The following is a 13,266-nucleotide window of genomic DNA, read 5'->3' as shown; positions in this document are numbered from 1 at the left end:
CATTACACAAAAGATATCTTCTCTCCCAGTCTATGCTAATATATCTTGATCGCTATATCATGTCCCACAAACAATACATGACTAGGCGCATCAAGCAAAGGTTGATGTAGATTTAATGACAAAAAAAAAGTTAACTTTCACAGAATGCCCTCAAGGAAGAGAGTTAGGAATTCAAGGTAAGAATTCAGAACTGGAGCCTGTAGGCTTGACTGTTAACTAACTTGATGATTATATTTGGTGACAAATCAGGATGCCAGTGTTGGAGAAGGGCAGATATCTTGGGTGTTTACAATTCAGAAGTAGAATAAAATTGGTGGGAAGAGGGTTGTGAGTAATGGAAGGATATGAAAATGTGGGTAAGATTATTAGACTATGGCTTTTCTTTACCAGGATTCAGTGTAGTTCATTGAGCATTGGGTAGAGAGAGATGATCTCCTGAGTGCAGGATGAATGTATGGGACTTGGAATACCTAGAAGAGTTATGGATGATTTTGATAAACAAATAATAGGAGTATGTCAGAATATTTATTTTTAAAATTAGTGCATGTATGTTTTTGGATCAGATGAGCTAGAGTTTAGCAATGCTACAGAGATGCATGGATAGTCTCCCTTTTACATTAGTAATATCAAGTTATTGATGTGAATGAATCTTGCTATTCTGATGACATATTTGCCCATTATTGTTACAAACTGCAGCTTGGAACCCCCCCCCAAACAAAACAAATCAGCATATAAGAAATAAGAGAAGAATTGTCTTGGTTACCAGTGCCAACATCAGTTTTTTGGGCTGCATGTGACCTGCTAGTTGTACAAGTTTCAGTAGTAATTGAATTTCTAGCTAATTCAAGGTTCCTTTTATTGCCACATGATATATACTTCAACTTTTGTCTGCCATAAGGCAAACAAAGAGTCACCATGAGCATTGCCTGGTGCCCCTAACAAAAGAGAAAGAGAAACAGAGTCCTTTCAGAGATACCAAGTTGTAATGGAAGATTTAAACCATGTTTTTTACTTTTGCAGCCTTTGCTTCCACAAGGCTGAGAACCTGCTTGTGTTTTAGAATCAGCAGACATAAGCTAAATTCCACCAAGGGGCCAGAGATACTGTTATCTGACGAAAGAACATCTGTGTACCAAGAACATTTAATCTTCCTGCTTGTTTTGGTCACAGACTGTCAGAGGCCTAGCCTTGATGCAAAATAAACCATTGTATTCAAAGTGATAAGCTGAAAATTACGTTATTCAATAGAAGCCTAGCATGCTAGCTTGCTCGCTTATCTTTCTTGCTGTGCTGGGAATAGGTGCTTGGTTAAGCAGTTTCTGGGTAATATAAGCCATGGTCCCGCTGCTGAAGTTTGAGACTCTCCGAGAGGTGGCAACATCTCTCAGCAAGAAGAAGAACTTCTAGAGTCCAGCCAACGTCCCAGTCGGGGGACGTGGAGAAGCTGCTACTGGCACCTTGACAACCTACTACAAGCGTGCAGTCGTTGCCTCGCTTCGGCAGTTGGGACCAGTCTAGGCATTGATAAGTATAGTTGGGAAGAGCTTGCATATTGTAGTTTGAAATCAGCTTTTGAATTTGTAATAAACATTTGTTTAAACTGAACTGCTCTCAGTGTGTGTGTCTATTTTCTTTCGGTTACTCAAACACTGTGACCAATCTAAAACGAACAAAATGAGAGGTACAAGTTTACCCAAGACACAAGTATTCATGGATTCACTCCAGTGCTCCCACAGCCTCTGCAGCTGCACCAATTCCTGTTCAATCCATCGGCAACCTGAACTCCAGAACCAAACCTTTGATACGATTAGAAAGCCTTCAGTACTTGTGGCCCTTTGGGAGCCCTTCTTGACCTCTGTGCCCTCTCTAATCCCGGTTCTGATACCTAGTTCCCATAAGACAGTCTCCAGCAGCCCTAAACTCTTGTGGGTCCCCTGACCATGTGTTTCCCCACAACCCACAGGGTCCCCCGCTGCTGAGCCCCTCGCTGGGTTGCTGACGTGATTACCTTCTCTGTAGGATCGTCTCCCATGCTTAACAATGGGGCAGGGTGGTGTGTGTTCTTCCCATTTCTATTGCTGTTCCCCCAGAGTGCCACCCCTCGTGGTACGCCTCTCAGCACAGGCACTGCCATCGGGCACAGACTTCAATGGTTGCAGAATTTAAAAAAAACACTGGCTCTGTACTTGCTGCCTAAAGCCTGTACAGAGCCATCGTAATCGGGACCGGGCAGTAGGACCCTGGAAAACCTGCTGTGTCTCCACTTCCCACTCTTCTGAATCCACACCAGCAGTAGTGCTGCTATTACAGCAGCTCCAGCAGGGCCTCATTTTCTTTGTACTGGAGAGGTGAAAATAGTAAAGGCTTTACTTGAAAGTTTTCATTACTATTTTGATCAAATGTTCTCCAAATTGAATAATTGCTTCACATCCCCTCCACTTCAGCAAAATATACTTTCTCACTGTCTTCACCCAGTTTAAACTTTCCTCTTTTGTGTCTCTTTTTTCTCTTGGTATCTCACTTATGTTCCCTATATTCCATAAAGAATTGAAACTCTACTGTTTTAACTTCCTGCTGCCTCAGAAAAACAGGCAACATATTAAACAACTTGTCCCATCCCCATCCCGGCTGTACACACTTTTCAACACTGTAACACACTGCTCTCTGTGCTGTTTTTTATTCATACATTATATATGGATTGGATGCAAAGCAAGCAGATGACAATAAACCTGAACTTGCTGACCTCATCATTACCTTTAACAGTTTCTTCATGTCTCTTCACATTAGTGTCATGTCCATACATTCCCATCATTGTACATTTAGTAAAACATGAAAATGTTACATACACTCTTTATTTATATCATTGCGGCATCTTATCATTACTCTCCTCCCCTGTTGTTTGAGGAACTTTTCCCTTAGTCTCAGCCCCTCAAACCAGAGGACTCTAATTTATAGGCTGTTCTTGGGGACACACAGATACAGATATCCAGAACTGCTGTAAGACCATAAATTTAGTGAAAGATGCTCTTTGGTCTGCCAAAACCTAAACTGGTGTGAAAGGACTTTGAATAGTTTTTTTTCCAAATAATTTATTGTGAATAAAGTTATTTTGGGCGGGGGGGGGATATTTATTTTGTTACAATGGTGCAGAATCAAATGTTCCACACACGATGGCTAGCTTCAATTCCCTTAAAAAGCATCAATAGACCTTACAGAACAGGTTTTGTTTTTGAAGGCTGCTTCCTGTTTGTATTGGAACATAGAACATTACAGCACAGTTCAGGCCCTTTAGCCCACAATGTTGTGGCAACTTATGGATAGCTACTCCACAGAAATGTAATTTTCCCTACCTCACACTCCTAATCCTCAAAACAGGCTACTAACGTTATATGGTGAGATAAGCATTTAAGGAGAATGTATATAGAATGGAGGGTTATGGGTTAGTGTAGGTCACTGGGGTTAGGTGGGAGAATGTATATAGAATGGAGGGTTATGGGTTAGTGTAGGTCACTGGGGTTAGGTGGGAGAATGTATATAGAATGGAGGGTTATGGGTTAGTGTAGGTCACTGGGGTTAGGTGGGAGAAAGTGTTTGGCATAGACTAGAAGGACCAAGTTGGCCTGTATCTGTGCTGTATGGTTATACTTCTATCTTATAATACTCCATGATTACCTCTTTCCATTTTTATCACTGTTAAAGTTCAGTAAATAGTTCATTTGCAGGAAATAAAGATTTCAGCCATTGCACATTTTCTCCATGAGCTTGTAATCAATTTTCTTTGTATTAATTTGAAAAATACTTTGTATTTAAATTTGCAATTTTGTGTTTTTACTTTTACAGATGTTTACCACAGAAGAAATCATTGGATTTGTAATTGGTTCTTTTTCTTCATTGTTTTACCTGGCATCCAGATTGCCTCAGCTGTGTAGAAATGTAAGTGTGTATTAATTTATTGAGGTAGTGAAAACTCTGGTCATGAAGCCATACAGAATGCCCAAAATTTAGCAATGCTTATTCCCCATTCTCCAAGAGATTGGGGGAAGTGGAAGAGCAGTCCATGTAACGATTGTACCTCATTTGAAATGCATAAGGAAACAGTGAGAATTAACTCACCAAATGCTGGAGGAACTCAGCAGGTTGGGCAACTGACAGTATGTTTCCCATATCCAAAGTTTTGTATCCCCAAAAAATCCAAAATCCAAACTTTTGTGCAGTGCTGACCTGATGCCACATGTGGAAAAAAATATCAACTCACTTGCTCACGTGGGGCTCTGATGCTCTGTGCCATTTTGATAATAACCGAGCTCTTGTGTACTGAGCAAAGATACAGTTGCAAATGACAAAAAGGTCTACAGATAGCACTATGGATGCCAGTGAAAAGAAAAAAGGAAGTGTTTGTTTGTCTATAGAACAGAAAGTCAAGCTGTTGGCAAAACTGGATAGTGGTGTAAGTCTGCCATTGTTTTTTGGTGTTGTTTAACCACTGATACAAGTATTCCGCTGAGCCAGCTGAAAGCCTTTGTTTCGATAATCAATAAACATCCAGTCCCAAGCTTCTCCAGGACACGAAACATTAGCTGTCTGTTGCCTTCCGTGGATATTGCCTGATCAGAATTCCTTCCGCATTTTGTGTGTCGTTTCAGTTTTCTGGTGTCTGCAGTATTTCTTTAACTCGGTGAAAAATAATTCTTCCATTGCTTTTTATATTTTTAATATCCTTTTTTCTCAGATGAAAAGGAAGTCTACTGAAGGCGTATCCTTTTCCCTCTTTGCCTTGATGATTCTGGGGAATCTGACGTATGGCCTGAGTGTGTTGTTGAAGATACCGCACAAAATGCAAACCGAGGCTAACTACGTGGTGCATCATCTTCCTTGGTTGGTGGGCAGCTTGGGAACCATGGCACTTGATATTATGGTATCCTTTTCTTGTCTTAACACTGCTTCTTCCAGAGATACCTTGTGGTCAGCTTGTGGAGAATAGTTAGCTGCTGACAATTTTACGACTGAAGATGTTATGCCGACCAGTGATATTTATTGTCACGAAATTCATTGGCTTACAGCAGCGAGGATGGAGCAAAATTGATATAAATTCCAATTTAAAAAGTAAATTGGAACAAAAGAAGAGAAAGTGAGGTAGTGTGGTTCATGAAATCAGATGGGAAGAAGCTCTTTCTGTACCATTGGACGTTCATCTTCAGGCTCCTGCATCACCTCCCTGATGGTAGTGAGAAGAGGTGGTGAGGGTCCTTGATGATTGAGGCTGCTTTCTTGAGATACTGCCTCTTGTAAATGTCCTTAATGGGAGTAAAGACTGGTGCCCATGATGGCACTGGCCCAGATCACAACTGTGTCGTCTTTTCCTGTCTTGTGCATTAGCACCTCCATACCAGACAGTGATGCATCCAGTCAGAATACTTTCCACGGTACACCTGTAGAAATTTGCGTGAGTCTTTGGTGACAAACTGAATCTCCTCAAACTCCTCATGAAGTACGGCCACTAGCAAACCTTGATTGCATCATCACCATACTTCGTGAGGAGTTTGAGGAGATTCGGTCTGTCACCAAAGAGTCACGCAAATTTCTACAGGTGTACCGTGGAAAGTATTCTGACTGGATGCATCACTGTCTGGTACGGAGGTGCTGATGCCCAAGACAGGAAAAGATGACACAGTTGTGATCTGGGCCAGTTATATTTTGTTGTTGTCACCTCATTATAGGCAGGATGTGGAAGCTATGGAGAGGGGGCAGAGGATGTTGCCTGGATTGGAAAACAAGTCTTATGAGGCAAGGTTAGCAAAGCTGGGACTTTTCACTTTGGATGAGAGGAGGCTTGATAGAGGTCTACAAGATTATTAGAGGCATATAATAAGGTGGACAACCAGCACCTGTTTCCCAGGGCAGGATCAGCAAACACCATATGTACAAAGTTAAGGGAAGAAAGTTTAGGGGAGACATCAGGGTAAAGTTTTTTTTTTATAAGAGTTGTGGGTGCCTGGAATGCCTTGCTGAAGATGATGGTGGAGGCTGAAACATTGGGGGCATTTAAGAGACTCTCAGACATATGATGAAAGAAAAGTAGAGGGTTATAGGGTAGGGAGGGTTTAGTATTTTTTTTGGAAGGAATATATGGATCGGCACAACATTGAGGTTCTATGGAGGCATAGGATAGATCTTCAGAGATGTTAATACAGGAACTTGACCCTTTTCACTGCTGACCCCTCCTGATTTTCCCTTTCCAGAAGTCCACAGTTCCTTAGTTTTGCTAACATTGAGTGAAAAATTCTTGTGAACACTCAACCAGCTGATCTATCTCATTTCCATTTGTGATTCTGCTGGTACAATGGTGTCATCAGCGAATTTGTGATAGCATTTGAAGTATGCTTAGCCACACAGTCATGGGTGTAAAGCGAATGGAGCAGTGGACTAAGTCAATGAATAGATGTTTCGATTTGTACTGACTGTGGTTATCTGATGAGGAAGTCAGGGATATGGTTGAGAGGTGCAGAGGCCCATGGTTTGAAGTTTTTCTGCTGAGTTAACTTGCTTTAGCTAATAACTCCAACTAGAAACTAGTTCTGCAGAGTAGGAAGGGAACTGAATGGAAAAGCAAGAAATTGAAAGCAAATACAAGATAAGTGAAATGAAGAAAATGGGGAAATTATTTGCCAGAGAGGGAGGGGGAAGAGATTGTAAGTAGGGAGGGGAAAATAGTTGACAAAGATTTGTAAAGAATGTCTCTTCCATTTTCTGCTCTTTTAACTGGGATGAAGAGATCGGGGAAATATCATCACGTGCTGGGGGAAGTGGAAGAGCAGTCCATGTAACGATTGTACCTCATTTGAAATGCATAAGTGTCCTTTTCCTATTGAGAGGGTAGGATAAGTTGTCATAGCTCTTGCAGGAGATTGTTGCAATTAAAATCCTCCAAGGGACAAAAGGTGAAACATGCCGCCTTTCTAAATAGTCTTTCTCATTTATGGGAGGAGAGGAGCCCAAGGCTTACCACTTGCATGAAACGAAGCATCCGGAGAACCCAGACATTGAGAAGCTTCCACAGGCCAAATTGGATGGAATCCTTGGTTCTGCATGTCAATTTGAGGATGAATAAATCTGCTAATTTACATTAAAATATCAATCTTTTGGCTAAAGAGAGAGGGAGCATCTTTCTTTATTTGATTTTAATGCTGAATTCTAGCGCACAACTATATTCCGTTGAAGTCTGATTCCCAGTCAATTGAAGATGGCAGATGTTTTACAGGGACAAGAACAACCAAGTTTTCTTTTAGGGAAAAAAAAATTAGAAGAGGTGTACCAGCACAGACACAACCAGCTGAATTGTTTCCTGTGTTGTACACTTGCTATGAGAGAAATGATCATTTAGTATTTAAGATAGGAATAGTTATTGCTTAGCATTATCTTGAGATATTGGAAAACTGCCTGGATAGTTGTTGAAGATGTGCATGTCTTGATAGAATTGAACTTGGCAAGGAAGAGTATCTCTTTCAAAATTTGTTTAAAAATGTATTGGAGAATGCTTTCCCCTGACCTTGGTCTGGTGTGCCTGATAGTGTTCAGCAGTCATCCTGAGTGTCAAAAATGTGAATGCTTCTATTTTCTGTTTATGTCAAAAAAAATTGTTTTTCTCCTTAATGATATGTATGCAGATTTTACTTCAGTTTTCCACATATAAAATACAAGATCCTGAAAAAGAACCGTTAATTTCTAAAATAGTACAGAAAGCTTTATAATAAGCAAGAAAATTTTAGAAAAGAAATTATGTAATGGAAATTACCTCAGTTTGAACTAGAGAACCTGGTTTATTTTAAAGTATATCCAACCTTTTCCTGGATTTCAACTGGTTAATCTTGATACAAGTACATATTTAGCAATACTCTTGAGTCAAGTCTCCTGAGAGATATCTCGCTTGTTACAGAAACCCAGCCTTCAGGCATCACCATGTTTTTGCTGTCAGAAGAGGGCCAGTCAATGCACAACTTTTGACTCCTTGGAATCAGCATATAAAGCAAAAGATGAAAGATCAGAAAAAATTGAGTGTAAAATCCATCTAATCACATCATTTGGAGAAAGTGTAGTCCAATGGATTTGCCCGCTGAACAGCACCTGCTGATTGGTTTCTTTAGTCCATGTGTAATGAACACTGCTATTGATATATTGGAGACTAATGCTCTTTTTATGTTGATAATTTTGACCAGGAATTCTTGGAACAAGTCTCAACTCCTATCTCACACCAAAAGATGTTGCAATCAAGAAATTAAGAAGCCATTAATATGTGTTACATCTTTGGGAATGACCTATAACTATCCCTATATAAGACTCTTATACTTGGCTATTCAGAAATAATTTTAACTATCAAGTGTTTTAATTGAACTTCTATTGCATTTGGAATATTAAATATATATAAAAATACAATTAGAAATTGCAGTTTAAAAATCAGATACACTATTGATTACAATGGTGTAGCTGGTGGAACTGCTACCTTGTTGCCCCAGCAACCTGGGTTCATATCCTGACCTCTGCTGCATGTGGGCAGTTTGCATGTTCTCCTTGTGACCAGGATGGGTGCCTTTTGGCTACACTGGTTTCCTTTTGCCAGTGGTTGGTATATAATTGGCTGCTCCAAATTGTCCCTATTGTGTAGATGTGTTGTAGAATCTTGGGGTGGGTGATGATCAAATGTGATCATAAAATGAGAGAGTAGGATAGGATTGTAAATGGGTGCTTGATGGTGAGTAAGGTCTTGGTGGGCCATGATTCTTGTGAATATATTGCCCAAAATGTTATTCCTGATCTGCACTGATTCTTAGCAAGAATATTCCTCACATAATGAATGAAAAGCCAAGTTGGATGAGTACTCATGAAAAATAGCAGTGGGTAAAATTTGTGAAAGTCTAAAATTTGATTTTAATCAATTGAAATCTTCACAATTGAACCAAAATATAATAGCAAGACCTATTTACACTAATGAGCTTGGTCATTAGTAATATGTGGTCATACTCCATTGAATTTGATGTTTTTGTACAGAATCTCAATGATTACAATGTGCAAAAGGCTATTTGTCCCATAGAGTCCATTCTGGCTCTCCAGCTGGCCCTACTCCTGCATACTCAACCAAGAGCCATGTACATTCTTTTAGATAATTGTTCATTATTACTCATTAGTAGTTAATTATAAATTCTAATATTCACTGCATGGAGCTTTTCCTTGTATCCTTTTCTGTTCTGTTGCCAGTCACCTTTGTGTCTCCTGGTTCTTGACCCTTCCACCAATGGGAACAATTTCTCTCTATCCACTCTTTGTTTCCTTCATAATGTGCCCTTCATATTCTCACATCTGGTGTTTCAAGGTGAATAACCCTAGTTTTTCCAACCTATCTGAAATCCCTCACTACTGGAACTATCTTAAAATATATCTTTCCTAAAGTGAAGCGAAGACAATAATTTGTTTGTTCTAGTACTGTCTGCCTCTTATTTATAAACCCTAAGATCCTATTATCTTTTTTAACTACTTTCTCAATGACCCTGATACTACCAACAAACTACTTGTATCTCTGTTAAAACAGTGCCATCGAGTACCTTTCCTGGGACATCCTCTTCCTCCTCCAATCACACTCTTAAAATGAGGTGCACCTCATTTACACTTATTTTAAAGTGGGGGTGGGGGGGGAAAACAAATGTAGAATGATATCTGTTGATAATTTTGCACTTTATATCAACCAGTTGATGTGTAAAGTTTGCTCTGGTATTTGCCATTTTAACCATTGCAGATTTTTTAAAAAATACACTTTGGGAGGAACAGTTAGCCTAGTGGTTAGTGCAATGCCATTACAGCACTAGAGATCCAGGTTCGAGTCCGGTGCCGCCTCCAAGAAGTTGGCATGTTCTCCCCCCCGTGACCGCATGAGTTTCCTCTCATATTTTAAAGACGTTGGGTGAGTAGGTTAATTAGTCACATAGGTGTATTTGGGTAGTGTGGGCTCATGAGTCAGAAGGGCCTACGACTGTGCTGTATCTCTAATTTTTTTTTTAAATGGAAGGTCTTAATATTTGACCAGTTTTGGAATTGCATCCTTGGCACAATCTCTTCTAGTGCACTTTATGGAAAAGAAAATGTTCCTTGCTGCCTGGATTTGTTCAGTAGCTGGATCTAGTCCCCAGACTGGGACTTGATACTCTGTGACGACACTAGGGTTGGTGTCACCCAATGTGGCAACTCATGGTATCGTCAACCCCACCCCCACAATGGACCTCCTCTCCTACCAGACCTTGCGGAATCCATAGTAATGGTTTTGGATACTTGTAAATTGTAATTTTTGTATATGACTGAATGTAGTGGAAATAGAAGTGAGATAAAACAGCTAGCAAAATTAAAATTACAATATCATACTAATTACCTCAATATTGTAGCTAAAACACCAGAAAATTTGACAAAAGCAGCGACTATAAAAACACCAGCAGCAAAGAAACCACATGATTTGAAGCATAATGTAATTGAGTAATAATGACAGCTCTGACCAGAGCACATTAGAGTTTTAGCCTTGTACAGATATTGGTACATGTAAGCTGAGCTTACGAAAAATGTTTTTTTTTGTTGTTAGAACTAACTACAGGGATGTTTTTATTTAAAAAATGCATTTCTGCTGAAACACTGTACAAATTTTATAGACAGTAATTTTGGTATCACCCCCTCTGATAGAGTCACCTGGTATGTGCACAACCCCCTAGTGATGCCAGCGTTGATACAATTTATTTAAAAACAATGAAACTGGGATCTGATGGACAAATTAGCGAACCTGCCCATTTTGTGCCACGAACGGTTAATGCTGTCTGGAGCAGGCCTGCCAGTTAAAATTTACACAGCGAAAGTGGCACACAAGTATGCAGTTATGAACTGAATCTTCAGGGTTTGCCTCCACACTTCATTGTCTGAAATGTTATGAAGCATATCTGGAGATGCCCCTGTCCCCATCACATCACATGCCTGGCTACTGGGCCCGGCCGCTGTTACAGAAATATTGAAGATTTGCTTGCAAGTTATCTTAATTTAGAAAAACAAGACTTCCCTCACAGCAATTAATTTAAAAGTATACCTGACTGACCCAAGAGAAGCTGCATTTGATTAGAGATCATGTGTGTTTCATGTAATCATCCTGGAAAAACTTGAAATAACTTCAGTATTCCTAAAGTACAAATGTAATTGTTGTGGTATCTGCCTTTACCTTTCTCTCATCATCCCATCAAGGTCATTTCCTGTGTCTGAGTTGCCATTCCTATTGGTGTGGCTTGAATGTTGTTTCTTTTGGGTTTACATAGCTTAATTTTTAAAGCCATTATTGCTTTCCATTTCTGTCAATGTGTAGCAGTAAAATTTCACCAACGAGCCTGACTCTCAAGGATTTAGTATCTATGCAGATTTTCCTCTAGGCAACATGGTGCATTTATTTGTTGCCTTTTGTGTTAGAAAAGAACTCCTTAGTGTTGCGTGGACAGTATTAGCTTTACACCAAAAATAAATTGTTCAGAATTTTTGCATAGGGACACTTGCACTCCTCATGTGGTTGATAACTGCTTGAAGTAGTCCTCCTGGATGGTACTTCGCATAGCAAGGTATCAGATTATGCTCATTGGGACTAAATTATAGTTTGATCCAGACCTGGGTGGATAGAGATGAGGAAAAAATGTAGCCTTTTACTTTTTGCACCACAGATGTTGTTCAGGATACACTTTTAATGTAATCCTGTTTCATGTGCTTCCATGGTAAGAAGGGACAGTGAGCCTCTTACTTTTTTAGTTGGATCATGCCAGATTTTCATCCTTGATTCATATCCTTTTTAATTCTTCATCTGTCAATTCAAGTTGGTCTTTTTATAGTTTATTCAATTTGCCCCAGTACCACCTTGGAAGAAAATTTGGATTTGTATGCCCGCCACTAATGCTGCAAAAAAAAGTCACCCAAGCTATTTAAGAGGGAATGGAAAAGCTTGTTCGCAAATAAATTGTCAAGAGTAGCACCTGAGAAAATCTGCCTTGACTGCCACAGCAAAAAGAATAGCAAGCTCTCGAAGAGAAGGGCATTCATTGTATTGCATTTGTTTAAGGATGCTTCAGCATTACTGAAGAATGTTTTAATTTCCACTGGCAGAGGCAGATTCTGAATAACTCACCTGTCACATGACAAATTAACTTTGCATTTTTATCTACTAAATGGTTATTTTCTACACAGGATTTTTATTCAGATTTACAGATCGTTTTAGTGCACCTATGGTTTTCAGAAATGTTGTATTCTTTCAGGTGAATATTTGCTAATAATGTTTAAGGGAACCAATCTTTCATTTATTCTAGTTTATTGACCAATAGAAAATGTCAATGATTTAATGATTTTTCTTTTTAAGCAACCCTACAAAGAATCTACTATATTAGATGAGGTGATGGTTGCTTTTTTTGATAGGTGTCTGATCTTGATATTTCAATAATGTAATGCTTTTAAGATTTTAAATACACTGCATCTTCCAAAGAAGCTGTTAATTGAATGTTTCTCATCCTCTTGCCTTTTTATATAGTGAAACATCTGGTATTTGGCACCTGCAGGGTGCTTGAAACTCACTCTTACACTGCCTAACTAATACACTTGCATTAAGACGACAAAAATACTTGACTGTTCTTAAACTGAATAAACCTTAGAATTTTATTTTAAGTCACATTCTTTGAAAACATTTAACCATCACATCTGCAGGTTTCTCCCCCTCAACGGAGCTGCCTGAAAAACTAATAGTCAGGTAATTAACCTCCCCTTCCCCCAAGTTTACAGATAAAGCCTCTTACGAAGCAGGCAAAATCAACCAGCTCTTCATCCTGGGCAACACACCTTTAATCAAGCAAAGAGTAGCCAAGCCGCTCTTGTTGGCTGAATATTTCTATCTTCACCAAAGGTTTGTGTTATTTCAAAGTACATTTATTTTTACAAATTGAAGTTTTTACTTAAAAATTTATTTTAATTAATTTTTCCAGCTACCTGAATTCCAGATGACAAAGGTTTTACTGGACTTGTGTGTTGTTTCTTCTTGAACAAGTCAAACATTAGTAACAATCAGAGTGGAATTGAAGCTGGAAACCACAAGGAAATCTGAGTTCTTAATTAACTAAACCATTTTGAAGGAGAAAATAAATATTTTAAATGTGTAGAATTGTCTACACCTGAAACAGACTAACTGGTCAGCTTTTCACAAGCCTATGATATTTTGAAAGCTCT

General features: G+C 39.2%; 1 protein-coding gene across 3 annotated transcripts in view; it reads left to right on the top strand.

Annotated features, from left to right (window-relative positions):
• The window catches only part of slc66a1 (solute carrier family 66 member 1), a 44,251-nt gene extending 31,546 nt beyond the window's left edge, over positions 1–12,705 (top strand). For 2 of the 3 annotated variants that reach the window (XM_069918843.1, XM_069918844.1), the window contains 3 exons: positions 3,841–3,933; positions 4,730–4,915; positions 7,665–12,705. In XM_069918843.1, the coding sequence (XP_069774944.1) occupies positions 3,841–3,933; positions 4,730–4,915; positions 7,665–7,748 (363 nt within the window). In that variant the 3' untranslated portion in view covers positions 7,749–12,705. The remainder of the gene's footprint in view (positions 1–3,840; positions 3,934–4,729; positions 4,916–7,664) is intronic. The other variant, XM_069918845.1, reaches the window with a different exon arrangement.
• Positions 12,706–13,266: the final 561 nt, after the last annotated feature.

This window comes from Narcine bancroftii, chromosome 2 (genome assembly GCF_036971445.1).
Source record: "Narcine bancroftii isolate sNarBan1 chromosome 2, sNarBan1.hap1, whole genome shotgun sequence".
NCBI lineage: Eukaryota > Metazoa > Chordata > Chondrichthyes > Torpediniformes > Narcinidae > Narcine > Narcine bancroftii.
Note: the sequence above shows the minus strand (reverse complement) of the source record. Positions and strands in the feature narration are given on the sequence as shown.